Here is a 19679-nt window from a genome sequence, read left to right as displayed (position 1 = left end):
TTAAGACATGAAGGTCAGTCAATACGGAAAATGTCAAGTGAAGTCGCAAAAACCATCAAGCGCTATGACGAAACTGGCTCTCATGAGGACCGCCACAGGAATGGAAGACCCAGTGTTACCTTTGCTGCAGAGGATAAGTTCATTAGAGTTACCAGCCTCAGAAATTGCAGCCCAAATAAATGCTTCACAGAGTTCAAGTAACAGACACATCTCAACATCAACTGTTCAGAGGGGACTGTGTGAATCAGGACTTCATGGTCGAATTTCTGCAAAGAAACCACTACGAAAGGACACCAATAAGAAGAAGAGACTTGCTTGGGCCAAGAAACACGAGCAATTAGACCAGTGGAAATTTGTCCTTTGGTCTGAAGTCCAAATTTGAGATTTTTGGTTCAAACCGCCGTGTCTTTGTGAGACGCGGTGTGGGTGAACAGATGATCTCCGCATTTGTAGTTCCCACCGTAAATTATGGAGGAGGAGGTGTTATGGTGTGGGGGTGCTTTGCTGGTGAGACTGTCTGTGATTTATTTAGAATTCAAGGCACACTTAACCAGCATGGCTACCACAGCATTTTGCAGCGATACGCCATCCCATCTGGTTTGGGCTTAGTGGGACTATCATTTGTTTTTCAACAGGACAATGACTATTTTACAAAGACAAGGGCTATTTTACCAAGAAGGAGAGTGATGGAGTGCTGCATCAGATGACCTGGCCTCCACAATCCCCCGACCTCAACCCAATTGAGATTGTTTGGGATGAGTCGGACGGCAGAGTGAAGGAAAAGCAGCCAACAAGTGCTCAGCATATGTGGGAACTCCTTCAAGACTGTTGGAAAAGCATTCCAGGTGAAGCTGGTTGAGAGAATGCCAAGAGTGTGCAAAGCTGTCATCAAGGCAAAGGGTGGCTATTTGAAGAATCTCAAATCTCAAATATATTTTGATTTGTTTAACACTTTCTTGATTACTACATGATTCCATATGTGTTATTTCATAGTTTTGATGTCTTCACTATTATTCTACAATGTAAAAAATAGTAAAAATAAAGAAAAACCCTTGAATGAGTAGGTGTGTCCAAACTTTTGACTGGTACTGTAAATATTACCTCAATTACCTCGACTAACCTGTACCCCCGCACATTGACTCAGTACCGGTACCGCCTGTATATAGCCTTGTTATTGTTATTTTATTGTTTTACTTTCTTTTTACTTTAGTTTATTAAGTAAATATTTTCTTAACTCTTTGTTTTTCTTAAAACTGCATTATTGGTTAAGGGCTTGCAAGTAAGCATTTCATGTATTCGGTGCATGTGACAAATAAAATGTGATTTGATTTGATTTAACAGCTAGCAGAATGAAACTGTTAGAGAACATAGTTCTCCCTTTCCATCACTGAGCTCGTACTGCTTGTCTTTTATCATCCTGTATAGATATGTGTATTCATGTGTCCAGGTCTAACAATAGCTGTGTAATTCTATACAGCAGCAGTACACTGGGACCTACTGAAGCTCCAGTAATGACCTGAGCTACTTGGACCACCAAGCCCTTTGGCTTTGTTCTCTGGGCCGGTGTTGATCCTCAGATAAGGCTGGTTTCAGGGGACAACGAGTCACTGAGAATGAATAGCCTGGCTGGGAAGCAAAATTCTATCTATACTTAAAGCCCTATTACATTTATCTTGGCTATAGTAGCGATAACATAAGGATATTGTGGCACAGCCCTAAACCTCTTTTAGTTTACATGAATATTTTTTGTATTTGAATGCATTTAAGGTTGACTTTTCACTGAAACATTTTGTGCTATCAAGCTATCACTTGTCACAATACAGGGGTATATGTAATGAATGTCATTGTACATAATTCAACATATGCATAATTCAACATATGCATAATTCTAATAATTCTACAGATGTTCGTTCTTACCCTTTTTGACCATGAGTAAATAGCAGAAATGTAATTGCTTCATCTATGATTTTAATGTGTTTGTTTTCTATGATTGTGTTTTGTATTTCTTTTTTTTCTTTGTATTCGTTGATTGCATTTCATATTCGTATTTGATGTGTGTATTTTTTATTCTGCAGGGCTCATTTGAAAAAAACAGACCTTGGTATCAACATGACTCCCTGTCAAAATAAATAAATAAATGTTAGCTACATGCAACAGTAAGGATTCCATTGAAGGTAAAAACATAGACAGTCAAACACCACATTCTAAGGAGGTGTTGTCATCATACCTTTCCTTTGTCCCTCATGGAGCCTTTTCCGAGGATGGACATCTTTGCTCCTGTTTCTTCTTGTAATCTTTTCATGGAATTGCCCCGTGGCCCCAACAGCTTCCCAACAAAATTAAACTGCAACAGAGGAGAGGAAAAGCAATGTTTCTAAAACAGATTCCTTGACAGTTTTCAATTATATACTTTAGAAGTAAATGTAAATTAGGTTATATATTGCAAGGGAAAAAATATTAGATAAAAATATAGATTACAGTTGGCTAACAATAAACCTTTTAAAATAAATCTTAGCATTCTATTCTGAATTGAAAAAAGACCTGGAAAAAACACTGTGCAACAAATCAATAACGCTGAGCCATGTGTGCTGCATTACCCAGATGAATGGGTCTCAGTCTCATCTGATGTAGAACATAACAGGGTCTGAGTCCCAAATGGCACCCTATTCCCTTTATAGTGCACTACTTTTGACCAGGGCCCATAGGGTAGTGCACTATACAGTATATAGAATAGGATACAATTTGAGACTCAGCCAGGATCTACAGTTATCAGCTCCATCCGTTTGTTGAACCCCTGATGTCTAGTCAGTCCCCACTGTGCAAAAACTGGTTGAATTAACGTTGTTGAATCAACATGGAAAACTGATTGGATTTGCAAAAACGTTTAACCTATCTCCAAAGACATGGTGCCATTTTTTGTTGATTTCACGTTGAATTCACATTAGTTGACAACTCAACCAAATGTAAATCAGAACTAGACGTTGAACTGACGTCTGTGCCCAGTGGGTCATGTGTCTTATTAATGCATCAAGGTCATCAATGTTGTATGGAGAGCAAATAAAATGTGTGCACCAGCCAATAATGTCCCTGGCAATGATCCAGAGGTCAGAGCTGGGAAAGCGAGAAATAATGAGTTTCTTCCCAATGGGAAATCAAGGAATACTATCCAGATGAGGAACTATCAAACACCTGCCTTCAGCACTGGCTAAAATAACATCTCACTGACCGTAGACTTGCTGTTGGTCATAAAACGTAGCCCTTTGGGTTATTACTGTTACTGTCTTTTTTCTTTATCACTGTTGGAGATCAGCACTGACCACAATGGTGACCCTCAACATCATAATAGCAGTCATTTAGTTGAGTAATTTGCTAATTGAAAATGTCTTATTCTAGGTCTATTCCTGCATTAAAACCACAATCAGAACACCAATTTGAAACACCCCATGTGGTAATAAGTCATTTAAATTTCCAACTACCACCCCAAAATCCTGCTGAGGTCTCTTCCATTGTTCTCATTTCTCGACCACCCCACCAACATTTTCAAATGAATGACTTGACCTTCAAATGTTTGGTGTGACCTGCTGAAAACTCAACCTCCTCCAGAGCTGAACAGCTGTTAGCTGGTCAACTACCCATTTCAACCCACATCACCTGCCCTGGCCTCTCAAATGACTATAACCTATTCACAACACTACTCAAGCCCCCCCACTGAGGCTCTGCATACAATTCAGCCAATAAGAGCCATGGCCAACTGTGTTCTGTATTGCAGCAGCAGCCTGACAGATACCGAGGAGGCACATGACTGCGTACTCAGCTTATCTTATCTCTGACATCATGAAGGAGCACTGCATCCCAGGTCTGCATGAAAAGCAAAGGGATACGGTTGGGAGCTAAACAGAGCACCACTCTACCTCCATCCCTCCATCCCTTCATCTATCCATCCCTCCTTTCTGAGGTGATTGAGTTGAGGACCTTGGTGGGTTATTCTTTCTTCTCTGGGGCTGCTTTAACAGGAATATCCTACAGCTGGCTGGGAGCCCTTGAGCAGATGGCTGCCACGGCTACAGTAAGAAGTAGCTCGCTGGGCGGCAGCAGAAGAGTGTCCTGTTCTCATTACACTAATGAATGTCTGGGACCGCTGTGAGGCTCCGTGGTGGGCAATTTGGGCTTTTAAGGGGGCACGGTTCAGAGTTAAATTAGGTTTGAAATGATGCAAGGCACCCCCTCCTGCCCCAACACCGATAGGCCTGAGGATGTTAGAAACTGGGTGTGTTATTAATGCAGCAAATATGCATCGGGACATTTTTGACTTGTGGAAATACTGCATGCATTAATATAAATACAAAAAGTGTGTTTATATGAAGAGCATGATTATGATTTTATGCACATAGGATATCAAGTTTGTTTATGCAGAAAAGCAAAAACTAATATTATTTAGGTAACACTTTATTTTAAGGTACACATATTAACCACTGATTTGTAGTTTATAAGTATATAAGTAGCTTATAAGGCTTTTATTATGTCTTATTAGACATATACAGTGGCTTGCGAAAGTATTCACCCCCCTTGGCATTTTTCCTATTTTGTTGCCTTACAACCTGTAATTAAAATTGATTTTTTGGGGGTTTGTATCATTTGATTTACACAACATGCCTATCACTTTGAAGATGCAAAATATATATATATTTTTAACAAACAAGAAATAAAAAAATTAAATAAAAACTTGAGCGTGCATAACTATTCACCCCCCGCAAAGTCAATCCTTTGTAGAGCCACATTTTGCAGCAATTATAGCTGCAAGTCTCTTGGGGTATGTCTCTATAAGCTTGGCACATCTAGCCACTGGGTTTTTTTGCCCATTCTTCAAAGCAAAACTGCTCCAGCTCCTTCAAGTTGGATGGTTTCCGCTGGTGTACAGCAATCTTTAAGTAAGACCACATATTCTCAATTTGATTGAGGTCTGGGCTTTGACTAGGCCATTCCAAGACATTTAAATGTTTCCCCTTAAACCACTCGAGTGTTGCTTTAACAGTATGCTTAGGGTCATTGTCCTGCTGGAAGGTGAACCTCCATCCCAGTCTCAAATCTCTGGAAGACTGAAACAGGTTTCCCTCAAGAATTTCCCTGTATTTAGCGCCATCCATCATTCCTTTAATTCTGACCAGTTTCCCAGTCCCTACCGATGAAAAACATCTCTACAGCATGATGCTATCACTACCATGCTTCACTGTGGGGATGGTGTTCTCGGGGTGATGAGAGGTGTTGGGTTTGCGCCAGACATAGCGTTTTCCTTGATGGCCAAAATGCTCAATTTTAGTCTCTGACCGGAGTCCATATGTCTCCCAGAGTCTCCCACATGCCTTTTGGCGAACACCAAACGTGTTTGCTTATTTTTTTCTTTAAGCAATGGCTTTTTTCTGGCCACTCTTCCATAAAGCCCAGCTCTGTGGAGTGTGCGGCTTAAAGTGGTCCTATGGACAGATACTCCAATCTCTGCTGTGGAGCTTTGCAGCTCCTTCAGGGTTATCTTTGGTCTCTTTGATGCCTCTCCGATTAATGCCCTCCTTGCCTGGTCCGTGAGTTTTGGTGGGCGGCCCTCTCTTGGCAGGTTTGTTGTGGTGCCATATTCTTTCCATTTTTTAATAATGGATTTAATGGTGCTCCGTGGGATGTTCAAAGTGTCAGATATTTTTTAATAACCCAACCCTGATCTGCACTTCTCCACAACTTTGTCCCTGACCTGTTTGGAGAGCTCCTTGGTCTTCATGGTGCCGCTTGCTTTGTGGTGCCCCTTGCTTAGTGGTGTTGCAGACTCTGGGGCCTTTCAGAACAGGTGTATATATACTGAGATCATGTGACAGATCATGTGACACTTAGATTGGACACAGGTGGACTTTATTTAACTAATTATGTGACTTCTGAAGGTAATTGGTTGCACCAGATCTTATTTAGGGGCTTCATAGCAAAGGGGGTGAATACATATGCACGCACCACTTTTCCGTTATTTATTTTTTAGAACTTCCATATATATGAATGTCGGCTGTATAAGATTATATAGCATGACTTGCAAAGGGGCACACCTCCCCACATCCTTGAGCAAAACCATATAATGTTTGCCTGAAACTGAGGATTTGTGTAGTTTGATGACATAATAAATGGATTCATATTCAGTATATGTCATATAGCCAACATTCACGTCTGATGTAAACAATTGAGGTAAACAATTAGTTTCAGGCAAACATTATATGGTTTTGCTCATGGGGTGTGGGGAAGCCATTGCCGTCATTGCCGTCGGCTAATGGGGATCCTAATAAATCAAATCAAATTGTGGCCCTTTGCGATTCACATTATATCGTTATATTCCATACAGCCGACGTGTATATATATACACTACCAGTCAAAGGTTTGGCCACACCAAGAGTGTGCAAAGCTTTCATCAAGGCAAAGGGTGGCTATTTGAAGTATAAATATAAAATATATTTTGATTTGTTGAACACTTTTTTGGTTACTACATGATTCCATTTGTGTTATTTTATAGTTTTGATGTCTTCACTATTATTCTACAATGTAGAAAATAGTAAAAATAAAGAAAAACCCTTGAATGAGTAGGTGTTCTAAAACTTTTGACTGGTAGTGTATATGAGGTGAGGTGTGCCCCTTTCTGTCCAATGAGGTCATTTCTGGAAAAAAATTCAGCATGTAAAAATATTGTCCCAATTCATTATAGGGAACACATGTTGAGGTACTATGCCCTTATTAGTTCCACATTAAGACAGCTTAGTAAAATTATTTTTATTGTGTAACTTGCTCTTTATTAACTATAAATATGCCTTTATTATAGCTAATAATGAGGTTATTAAGGATTGGCCAGTACTACATTACATAATGTTTGAATAACTAATAACTTAATTAAGTGCTATTATATGGCTAATAAGACATAATAAAGGCCTTAGAAGTTACTTATATACATACTTATATACACTACAAATTAGAGGGTAATATGTCTACCTTAACATAGTGTTACCATTATTTCCATTGCTAGTACTGACTTGGGGTCTCTTTACAGGTGAACATCATGAACAGTGTGTTCAAAATTAATAGGGGTACAGCAGTTGGAGTGAGCTCCTCTAAAGAGGAGCTGAACCTCCCCAAAATAACTTGAAAATGGCCTATGTGGCATCAATATTAGTCAGAAACATTGATTATAGTGGCAAATATTCACTACAGAGTGTAAATAGCATAATTTCGGTCATAAAGACTTTATCTTCCAAAACAGAGATGTTGGGAAAACGATGACGTTCCTAAAACCTCTGATATTTGAGGGGTTGGGTTTTGATTTAAATCTTGCCTTGTCATGCCCACTTGCCCACGGAAGGTAACAGGTAGTGAACCATACAAAAAATGTATCGCTAGTGCTGGGTAATGGCATATTATATTTATTATTATTATATTATTGTAATGCCTAGGGACAATTATCATGCACGGAGAAACAGCTGCGCTGAGTGCACTTTATCCAATTGTAGCAGCAGAATCAACCGACAGACAGACCTGCCCATTTCTTTACAGACAACAGAAACACTGAATAGGACACAGCGTCTCTGACATACAAGACATCATCGGCGCCATGTTGAAAGAACAAGACTTGGCTTTAATAAAGGGATGTTTTTTCCCCCAACTCAAACATCCTCACAATCATGAGCTAACGTTAGCATCACAAACACAACTGTCATCAATGATACTCTATTGGGGGAAATGCATAAAAATTCTTAGCTTGGGATTCTTGGCCAATCACGTTCACTTTGTCATGCTGTGTCACGCAATTGCTAAGCGATTCATAACGCAAAGTATGGTGGCCTTTTTGGGATAATTGAACTAGGGTGACTAAAGAGGGACAAACAACAAGAACTGCCAGGGTATGATAACACACGCACATCGAACCACACCCCCAAGATACAAATCTTGTTTTTCTTATGAGTAGCAGAAATGCCCAGGCAAAATCAGTGAGTTCAGCCCCTCTTTAAACCTCCTGTAAGGCTGTACATGTGTTGCATATACAGCTCGTCAGTCATGCTCCTGTGAATCTGAGGACTTGTGAGGACCTGGGTGAGCAAATTACTTTTTACACATGAGTCTCTGTGCTGGAGACCTGCTTCGAGTGCAGATGTTTTTTTGAAGTAGATGGCATCGATTTTTCTAAATGTTTTCACAGACCGTATGCTGCAAGCCACTTTTACCACTCAACTCAAATATTGCATGTTTTGAGCTTGAATCAGGCTGATTCTCTTACAAATCTATTACAATCCATTTACAAAATGGTTAAACATAATCTGTTTGAGGACGTTTCCTGGGACTAATATGTTTCACATCCCACAGTGTCCCCAGTACGCCCTGCTCTACAAATCACTTAGAGAGAGATGTGCTCTGTTCACATATGGGAAATGCCACACCATTGATGAATCATTGGCTTACCTATTTCAAAACATACAGTACTTAGAAAGAGCAACTTCTAAACCCTTGTCTCATCAGGTTTTGTGAATTTTCTTTGCAAGATGATCATCTTACTAAATGCAAGTAGCCCATTCAGAATGCTTGCAAAAACTTCATTGAAAATCCAATGTGTACTGGCTAATACACAATTTAAAAAATGGGTAATTTAATCAGTGGAATGTCTGCATCTAACACGTAAGTGAATCTTTCAAGTCGAAACTAAAGTCACAGGTTTAAATTGCTCCTAGATCCTGGATTGAAATTAATGTTCTCACATCGACAGCTGTTCTTTGTGATAAGTGACTGATATGGCCTTCAAACAGACTCCCAGACACTTGCAATGTAAGGACAAAGAATCACATCTCTTTAGAGATGAGCCCTGAGATTTCAATAAAACAAAGGGTGAAACATCTTCAATAAACACTGTGGCAGCCTTCCCACTGAATGTCACACTGAAGGAGAATTGGCTGCAAATGACTGTCTTGTCATGCAGCTCACAAAGGAAGTTAACATGGCTGTAATCTATTTAGCCTCTCTCACAGCACATTTGTCTTCTGACTTCAGCGCTTCACACTTGGACAATTTGATATGCATTATTCTCCATCTGCATTTAACTGCCGTCTTTGGTTTTATTGCATTTGCTGCTCGCTGAATAGCTGTCTATTTTGTTGTTCATTGCCCATGTTTACAACTGTATTAACGCAAATTATGCTTTTTGTGTAGACTACAAATTGTTTACAGAAGAGGCACATTAACACATTGTGTGATTACTTTTTTTTTTCACTTCACATGTGGCGGCATCTCACCTGTTAATGGGCTAATGTTTAAAATGGCATTATCATTAAATTAGCAGAACGATAGAGCTGTTTACCTCTGCATTACAACAATGTAGTGGTTAATCCTACAGTAGTATTGTTAAACATTGAATTCACTACAATGCCGATGGTAATGTCACAAAGGAGTCTTTTTCATTGACATTCAGAATCCTCTTTGCCTATTCCAGAGGGAAAGGTTTGAAATAGGCCTGATCTCCAATGCAGCCATTTTTATCTCAAAATCAAATCATTTCTGGGTAACAATTAAGTACCTTACTGTGATTATTTTAAATTACAATGGTCAAAAATAAACAACAATTGCTTCTTAGCAAAGGGCAATTTCTCAAGCAAGAATTTTGCCAAAACTGTCTGGGAGTGGGGAGGGGAAACAAAACATGTGCTGTTATGAGAGGTTTGGGACTCTCTTTCTTATTGGTCTATTAACTAATTCACCGCATGTTGATGTCACCAGGCAGGCCAAAACTCCATCCCACCAAAACAGGCTTAAATTTCAGGCAGTCTTTTCAAACAGCTCTTACACTAAAAGGGCATTAATCACTTCACAATTTCACAGTATTATTCCAACCTCATAGTGTTGATATATATAAAACACAGGAAAATCAAGTTTTCGACTGCACTGGGCCTTTAAGAAACAACAACTGAAAATGGAAACCTTACAGATGTGGAATCTTAATTGGATCACTTTTGTTGCTGAGAATTTTCCCGCACCACAGGAAATGCAGATGAGCTTCATGATTTACATAAATTCACTGAAAACCCGCACTAACCCATGGTTAAATTAACAGTATTGCATCTTTAATGTAGCCACATTAAAAGTGCAGTACTGTTTATATAACCATGAGTTAGTGCGGATTTTCAGTGAATTTATGTAAAGCAACATTATGGACTAAACGTTCAAATCCTGCTGCTGCTGCAGGATTATTTTGCTGCAACAAAAGTGGTCAAATTAAGATCCAACATCTGTATGAAACACTTGACAGATCAAAGCAACATTTGAGTAACATTAGAGAGTAATGTTCTTGGAGGATGCTCTTTTAAAGACAGCTAAATATGTCATAACGCTCAGTTGCAGGAGAAAAGACTAGTAGGTACAAGAAAATAAACCATAAACATAAACAACACAATTTGAAACAGAAGACCAGAACACAATTTCTTAACACCATCCAATGGTATGGTCTGCCCTATACTTGTTACATCGTCCACATGGTTATGTAGGATTAGACCTAAAAAAAGGGGTCCCTCTTTTTTGGATTTCAGGTGGGTGGTTGTGCACTACACCCTAGCTACCAACCCCAGTTATGTACAGCCAGATGAGATCCGCAGATGGTCTGAGACAGTCAGACTGTCCCTGCCAGTTTAGCCAGCTGTGCTGCTGTCCTATTTGGTAAACCCAGTTCTGGCCTGATAGGGGGATTATAGCCTGAGGCGGAGGTCTGCCTCCCTGCCTGCCTGCGCTTTAATGGCTGAGGGATGACTGGGCATCAGTGTGTCAGAGGACAGCAGCATTAGTTACACAGAGTGTAGACAGTGGCAGAGAGAGAGAGAAAGAGAGAAAGAGAAAGAGAGAGAGCGAGAGAAGCACTGTGCTAAGTGGAGTCTAGGGGGCTAATGAGCGCACAGGAAGAGAACTGTGATAAGGAGCTATGAGGAACTCCAGGAAGTAATGTCTGCACAGACACTAGAACATGTCTTGGGTTTGAGGAATGGGTGAAATGCAATTGTTTAGAGAAATGTTGCTGACAGTTGTGTAATGGTATTGTAATGGTTCTGTTTAGTTTTAGCCAGTCTGATGAGCTTTTATCCACTAATTCAGTAATGCCCCTATTGATTCAATACCACATGCACTCCAAAAAGGTTTTAAGTAATGCTGTAGACCAGGGGTATTCAACTCTGACCCTACGAGGTCCGGAGCCTGATGTTTTTTTGTTCTACCTGATAATTAATTGCACCCACCTGGTGTCCTAGGTCTAAATCAGGTCCTGATTAGAGGGGAAGAATAAAAAAAGGCAGTGGAACTGGCTTCGAGGTCCAGAGTTGAGTTTGAGGGCTGTAGACAGTGGAGTCAAGATGGCAAGTTTACTCCAAGAAAGTTTAGTCTATGAACATATCGTTGGGAATATGAAGACCAATAGAGAAAAACAAACAAGAATAAATATCTTTGAAGTAGACAATTAATAATTAATTTGAGGTAGTAAGTGAATGCCATCCGGGCGGTAAAGTGTTTTACTGTGGTTCCCCAGTCTAGAGGCAATAGTGTCAATGGCTGCTACTTCAGTCTACTCTGAGGCAGTAGTGTCAATAGATGTCTTGAACTCAAGACTCTTGACAGCGTAAATGCTTGATCTCATCACGAATATGAGTAGAATGTTAAAAGGAGCAACTGCAATACGATCTTTGAAATCTATACTTCATTTGGAAAGGAAAGTAGTAGGCTAAATTATATCAACAGAACCGCTTGCAGACAACTGAGGAAAGCCAACTGGAAATGCCTCAAATAATGATCAGCTCAAGTAATCATGAGTATCAATGAGATTCAATGACTTCATCCTGAACTTCAAAAATACAAAAGATGGAAAGGACAAAACAATCCTTGGGATTGTGTGTGTGTGTGTGTGTGTGTGTGTGTGTGTGTGTGTGTGTGTGTGTGTGTGTGTGTGTGTGTGTGTGTGTGTGTGTGTGCGTGCGGTTGTGTTAGCGCGGTTGAACATTTAGGGGATATACTGCGTGTTCTCACATCGATCCCCTATGAAACAGGGATGTAAAGATGCAGCAGCAACAGCAGGAAAAAGCTTGTGATTAATCTGGTGCGTTAATATACACAATGAGCCTTGGCACAGGGGGCCAGCAGCACAGATGTTGTGTAAACAAACAGGACATTAGAACTCCTTCCTGTGAAGGAGAAAAGCTGACAGGTTACTAAAGCCATTATCCATACACCAACCCCACAGTGAAGGCTGCTACGTCCTGGTCTGAGTGGACAAAACGATTTTGGACCATGAAACAGAGAAAAGCGTGACAGCCACACAGTTTTCCGGAGGATAAATAAACACGATGAAATAATGTATCTATAAATTGTTGTTGTATCTCAATGTTTGTATGTTTGCTAGTTCTTTGACAAGCTGTTAGTTTCCAGAAAGAACTGCCTGGCTATTACTAATGATTCATCCTATGCAGTGTCAAAAGATGACACTCTGCAATGCAAACCCTTCTCCATGGATCAGAATGTTTGGGGGTGTACAAGTTTTCCGCCGGAGGCAGATGGTCAACTGAACTATTTACAAACTGGGAGGAAGGAGCAAACACTCAAGACCTCTGGTTTGCTCTCTGAGGAAAACAATTTATGCCTGAAGCCTCTCTGCAGCCAGCAAAAAACATTTGATCACTACTTTTGTATACTATCTCATAACAGCTTTGTGTAAAACAAAGAAACCAACAGAAGTGTCTCAGCAGGTTTCCAAAGCAGAACTGAAGATACCGTCTTACATCCACTTAACTTTTCCTACAATGTGCTTGCTGTAAGGTCCTATTGAGGTGCTTATCTTTCAACAAGGTAGGTCCTCCTTTGGGACAACTGATTTATTTGGCAAGACAATAATGGGATTATTCTATGTGCAAAGCACAGATACGCCACTATGTAAAGGTCACAATAACTGAAGACTGATAATAAGCCTGAATCGGTGAGGCCCACAACACCAAATGTCATTGTATGTGTACCTGGATAAATCATTTTCATTTGGAAAATATCTTAAAGCCCTTAAAGGCTCTTTAAAACCCAAACACATGACTGGGAATACTTAAAATGCAAGGAACTAGGGTTTTGTCTATCAGGGCACACAGGTACAGATGTAGGATCTTAATTTGATCACTCTTTTGTTGCTGATAATTTCCCTGCAATGCAGGAAATGCAGATGAGCTTAGTAAATTACATAAATTCACTGAAAACCCACACTAACGCACAGTTATATTAACAGCATTGCACTTTTCATGTAGCCTACTTTTGGCCAGCTAATAGCCTAACCACCTATCAAGCAACATGGACTAAACGTTCAAATTATGTTGCTGCAGGATTATTTTGCTGTGACAATATAGGTCAAATTAAGATCCTACATCTGTAATGCAATTTTGAGATAATAAATATGTTACATTTGTATCACTACTACCACTGTTGCTGCAGGACTATTTTGTTGTGACAACAGATTGTCAAATTAAGATCCTACATCTGTAATGCAATTTTGAGATAATAAATATGTTACATTTGTATCACTACTACCATGGTTTGTTTATATTGTAGGTATTACATATTGTAATATTTTAATCTACAGTATAATTATATATATGTGTGTGTGTGTGTGTGTGTTTACAGTTTAGGATGTGTTAATTGCAGTTATCCAGGCGTGATGAGGTGAATGCATTAATTAATTTACATGGATGAATCTTAACAGACTGTAGGTGAGTAGCATGATCTTGCTGTGATGTACAAGCTGCATACAGGATGACAACTTTGAATCCAAGATTAATAAAACATATGGATTGCCTGTCAGTTATTTTACTGTATTCAATCCACATTTGATTAATAAAGTGTTTTATGAGTAGTTTTCAATAAAATATGCATATTATGTCAGACTAGGCTTGACATACAAGGTTTGTATGTTCTTCCAAACCAAAACACTGTCAGCAGAAAAATAATAATGAATCAAGTGGAGATCAGAGCCCCTGAAAATCTATTCCAAGCCATGGAGGTATTTGATGTGAATCAATTAAATCTCATTAAGAGAGCAGAAGGAAATACAAACAAACTCAACTCAAGCAATGGCATAAATAAATAATCAGCATTCAAAATGTGATTTATCCCAGTGAGTTGTTGATTATCATGGCAAAGGTATGGGGTGTAGATAGATATACAGACAGCCCTGAGCTTTCTGTGTTTGGTGACTGTTTGTTGCATTGCAGCATTAAAGCCTCAGTTTCCTCCTCCCATCTGGGCTGGCTGTAAAACAACAGGACAACTGCCAGCAGGGAGGATTCAAAGGTGGACAGAAAATACAAATAAAAAGTACTTCCCAACTGGGACGGATTGCCTCTTGGGGACCTGTTAAAAGACTGCACACTCCGGAAAACAATGTAATGAAAAAGTTAGATGGTGCGGCTTTATTCAGGGCCGGACTGGGACCAGAAATCGGCCCTGGTGTTTCTAACACACCGGCCCATTCTTTCCCTTGAGGCCCCCACACAGGCTCATTTTTTCCCTCAAGGCCCCCCTACCAGCCCGTTTTTTGTCCTTGAGACTCCATTATTAGCCCAATAATGATAATTTGGCGCAAAAAACAACAATTAGTTAGACAGGCCCACTGGGCTAATAATAGACCAGCCCATCTGGCATTTGCCCGAAATGCCAGATTGTCAATCCACACCCTGGCTTTATTAGTGGAATGTGCAGCATCAGCAAAGGCGTCAAACAAGCCTGTTATGCCTGACGCGGCTTGTAAAAATGTGTGCCGATTTTCATCATCTTCAGGGAGTGCTGTCCCATGGGCTTATAGATAGGCCTTCAGTGAATCAATCAGGGGTAGCTAACATGGTACTTTCTCTCAACGACTCAGACTCACATCACTCGTAGAAAAGTGCTTCATTTGACTAAAGATTGACCGTCAAACACTGACGTCAAACACTGACATTATAATTGTTTTCTTGCTGTTGTGTGGCAGGGTTGTGGAGAGAAATAACATCCCACGTTAGCTACAAAGGTGTTGGGTGGGTCAAGCTATCTATCTGACACCTTGGCCAATCATGTGGAAGGCCTCTGAAAACATTCGGTTTGATGGTGATGCAACGAAGGTCAATACAACACGATCTAAATCTCTCTTTCCACAGCTATTGATTGCTTTCAAAACATTCACAGTCATCTGAGAAGTGATGAGATATGAACAATCTCAAACTATGACATCAAGGATAAAATGTTTAATGTGCTTGTCACGCCCTGGCTCTGGGGACTATGTTATGTTGAGCCAGGGTGTGTAATTCTATGTTTGATTTTCTATGTTGGGCTGAGTGACTCCCAATCAGAGGCAACGAGTGTCAGCTGGGTGTCTCTGATTGGGAGCCATATTTAACTGTCTGTCTTTCACTTTGTGTTTGTGGTTTCTTGTTCATTTCGGTTTGTGTTAAACTGTAGACGTCACGTTATCGTTTATTGTTTTGATCGTGTGATCAGTAATAAAAAGATATGTTCACCTTCAACGCTGCGCCTTGGTCCTCATCTCTAACCAACGATCGTGACAGTGCTGCAGTACAGCAAGTAAGGGACTTGATATGCTGACTACGCAACTCTTCCGCAGTACATTAATTGTTGTTAGACAACTCTTCTATCTAATGATCAGTCCCCTTGGAATGCCCCATGCTTGCTTACTTTGCAATGCACCCCATAGGGACCGTAACTTTTTCTGCTTGGGCTTAGATATAAATTAAGATGGTATTTTCAAGACTTATGCTACTGTATCCATCTATGATGGTTGAGTATGCATTCTAACATTAACTAAATGATTAATGGGGAATGTTTTAACAATTCTTTCAACAGGACACAGCTGATGAGACATTGTGATAGATGGTACCCAGTCATCTGTGATGCCACCCTTCCTGCCAAAGATAACATGTTCTAAAATCACTCTCAATTTCCTGTGGTGGTGTCCTAAATCAAATGTATTTATAAAGCCCTTTTTACATTAGCAGATGTCACAAAGTGCTATACAGAAACCCAGCCTAAAACCCCAAACAGCAAGCAATGCAGATGTAGAAGCACGGTGGCTAGGAAAAACTCCCTAGAAAGTATCACAATCATCTTTATAAACTCAAATACTACAAACTCTATCACTTTATCACTCGACCAATCAGGGCACAGATAACAGTATCGCAATAAAGTAATATAATTAGATTCCCATAATCACACAGAAAATATCTGATGATTTACTGTAACCAAAGTAGATTAATTTCCCTGGATTGAGATAATCACGATTCAATAAAACAATTTGGCTAAAATACTGAGATATCCATTGATTGATAGATTCTCTCCCACAAACCCCCTACACACTCCTAAATCTCCAAGTGTAATGTGGGTGTTTCCATGGAAACCCTATCTCCTGACATTACTAGTTAGTAATGTTGGTGCGCCCCATTCATTTCTCAGCCCGTTTCAGTCTACAGGAAACTTGACTTATATCTCAGCTCCTTGACTTATATCTCTGCTGTATGGCATCCAAGGCCTCAGGAGCCTGTGTCAGCAGGGACTGTATCTTCCAGTGGTAGCCGGCGGAGTGTGGTAGTGGCATACCAAAAAGGTTGGGGATTCTTAGAAAGATAGACAGCTGCAAAAACAATGTAGCCTTACACTAGCTGCTGCTAAAGAGGGATGTTAAAAAAAGATACTGTATAGTGCTGAGTGGCTTGTCATTTTGGGGCTTCTATTCAGATGACATTAGCAGGGAGGTAAAGACAGACAATTAATTCTGTATTATCTAATTCTGATTGTAGTTCTGCTGCAGGATGGCCATTGGCCAAGATTATTGAAATACTTATAACTCTCAGAATTATTTCATTTCCCACTGTAACTCTATGTTGGCACATAATGATGAGTTTGGACAAATTCTGGGATTCAGTGTATCGCAGGCATTGCCTATCTGACCCCACCTTATTTCCTAGAGATGCCAAGGTACAGATACAGTATAATATGGGTTGTGAAGTATATAAAAGCTTTTTTTTTTTTTTTTCACCTTTATGTCATAATATGAATGAAAGGACACAACAAAAGAGCTGACTTTAATTACTCAAGATGTCTCAGTGGACACAGCTGTCCAGAAATACAGTACAGTACAGAGAGGGCTGATTAGTTTGGCACATCTCAGATGGGAACCGAACAAGAACAGCCTGCATTACTTTATGCAAATGCAAAAAATCAACCTACTTTAATAAGGACATCAAAGTGGCGCCATGCAACTGGAGCTCTGCCTAAGTCACTGACTGCAGAACCAGAGAGAGCCTGCTCCAGTGCTCCAGAGCCTCCTCTATTATACACTTCCTGACACACAGGGCCACTTGGCTCCCGCTCTTAGAGATTTGAGACTCGTTTAACATGATTGTGTTACTGTAAGGTTTCACACTAAGCAAATCAACCCATTGTGCAAAAGGCCCTTCATACAGTATGTTGCATACATTGACCAAAAGGAAAATGCAGCCTTTTTTCAAAGTAACTTGGAAAAGGCCCCTTAACCATCTACTGTATACGCATTATGTTTAAATGGATCACCCATAATATTATTTAATAACAGTATATGCCGTCAAGGCTCTCCTTAAAGCTTTCAAGGACTACTCAAGCACTATCACAAGTATGGAAGCAAGAAGGGTCGTTTTTACAGTAACCAGTAGCTGTTGAGTGTGTCAAAAGTTGACACTTGCGATGCAGCAGCAATTCACCTTAGCGTGTATTTGTATGCCTGCCTGCCTGCCTGCCTGCCTGCCTGCCTGCCTGCCTGCCCGCCCGCCTGCCTGCCTGCCCGCCCGCCTGCCTGCCTGCCTGCGTGTGCGTGTTTGATGGTCACTTGGCTGTCTCTGGGTCTAGCCCTCGCCCTCTTCACCTCTGCACCTGTCTCTGTCTCACGGCACTAATTATCTAGAAGAGAGCAGGACCCAAGCAGCAGCACTGAGCCAGGTCAGTCCTACAGAGTTACCTCTTCTCTGCAGGAGTCACCCTGTCAAGATAGCATACAGCTCTGCTAGTGAGCCTCCCCAACTGTCAACACCACAGAACTGATTGAACAGATTCCATCATTTATACCCTGCCCGTTTTCAAGTTATTCAAACCCTTACCCACAAATTCTAATATATCACCACTAGCTTTAATTGTCAATCATATCAATAGGACCCTCCAGCGAGTGTTTTTTTAATGCATGATATTCCCATTGATTTTACTGATAAATGTTTTCCCCTATTAGAGAGGTGAACTGTGTGGTAATTGAATAGCTGGAGTTGTTCCAGTGCTTTGGATAGCAGGACAGCGTGTCTAATACAGATGAGCCAGATGATACCACTACTATCTACACGGAGATGTCCAAAGAGTATTACAATATTAAATGAGATACATTATGTCGTTTTTGCGTCAAAGAGCCAATGGTTTTGGAATATCATTTTTGGCTCCAGTTAGTCAGTATAATTTAGCATGAATCACCAGGTGCATACCCTAAGAACAACAGATTGTTCAATGACTTGTGGTGACTAAAATGGATTGGTATGTGATTAGGATTTTTTGTTTGTTATTGTAAGACATACAGTGAGGGAAAAAAGTATTTGATCCCCTGCTGATTTTGTATGTTTGCCCACTGACAAAGACATGATCAGTCTATAATTTTAATGGTAGGTTTATTTGAACAGTGAGAGACAGAATAACAACAAAAAAATCCAGAAAAACGCATGTCAAAAATGTTATAAATTGATTAGCAGTTTAATGAGGGAAATAAGTATTTGACCCCTCTGCAAAACATGACTTAGTACTTGGTTGCAAAACCCTTGTTGGCAATCACAGAGGTCAGACGTTTGTTGTAGTTGGCCACCAGGTTTGCACACATCTCAGGAGGGATTTTGTTCCACTACTCTTTGTAGATTTTCTCCAAGTCATTAAGGTTTCGAGGCTGACGTTTGGTAACTCGAACCTTCAGCTCCCTCCACAGATTTTCTATGGGATTAAGGTCTGGAGACTGGCTAGGCCACTCCAGGACCTTAATGTGCTTCTTCTTGAGCCACTCCTTTGTTGCCTTGGCCGTGTGTTTTGGGTCATTGTCATGATGGATTACCCATCCACGACCCATTTTCAATGCCCTGGCTGAGGGAAGGAGGTTCTCACCCAAGATTTGACGGTACATGGCCCCGTCCATCGTCCCTTTGATGCGGTTGAAGTTGTCCTGTCCCCTTAGCAGAAAAACACCCCCAAAGCATAATGTTTCCACCTCCATGTTTGACGGTGGGGATGGTGTTCTTGGGGTCATAGGCAGCATTCCTCCTCCTCCAAACACTGCGAGTTGAGTTGATGCCAAAGAGCTCGATTTTGGTCTCATCTGACCACAACACTTTCACCCAGTTCTCCTCTGAATCATTCAGATATTCATTGGCAAACTTCAGATGGCCCTGTATATGTGCTTTCTTGAGCAGGGGGACCTTGCGGGCGCTGCAGGATTTCAGTCCTTCACGGTGTAGTGTGTTACCAATTGTTTTTTTGGTGACTATGGTCCCAGCTGCCTTGAGATCATTGACAAGATCCTCCCATGTAGTTCTGGGCTGATTCCTCACCGTTCTCATGATCATTGCAACTCCACG

General features: G+C 40.5%; 1 protein-coding gene across 2 annotated transcripts in view; it reads right to left on the bottom strand.

Moving 5' to 3' along the window:
* Nucleotides 1-19679, bottom strand: part of khdrbs2 (KH domain containing, RNA binding, signal transduction associated 2) — a 119547-nt gene that overhangs the window by 59575 nt on the left and 40293 nt on the right. For both annotated transcript variants that reach the window (XR_006002272.2, XM_041887761.2), the window contains exon 3: nucleotides 2228-2344. Coding sequence is in view for 1 of the 2 variants with exons in the window: in XM_041887761.2 (XP_041743695.2) it covers nucleotides 2228-2344 (117 nt within the window). In the remaining variant the exon portion in view is untranslated. The remainder of the gene's footprint in view (nucleotides 1-2227; nucleotides 2345-19679) is intronic.

Source organism: Coregonus clupeaformis, chromosome 1 (assembly GCF_020615455.1).
Source record: "Coregonus clupeaformis isolate EN_2021a chromosome 1, ASM2061545v1, whole genome shotgun sequence".
Lineage (NCBI taxonomy): Eukaryota > Metazoa > Chordata > Actinopteri > Salmoniformes > Salmonidae > Coregonus > Coregonus clupeaformis.
Note: the sequence above shows the minus strand (reverse complement) of the source record. Positions and strands in the feature narration are given on the sequence as shown.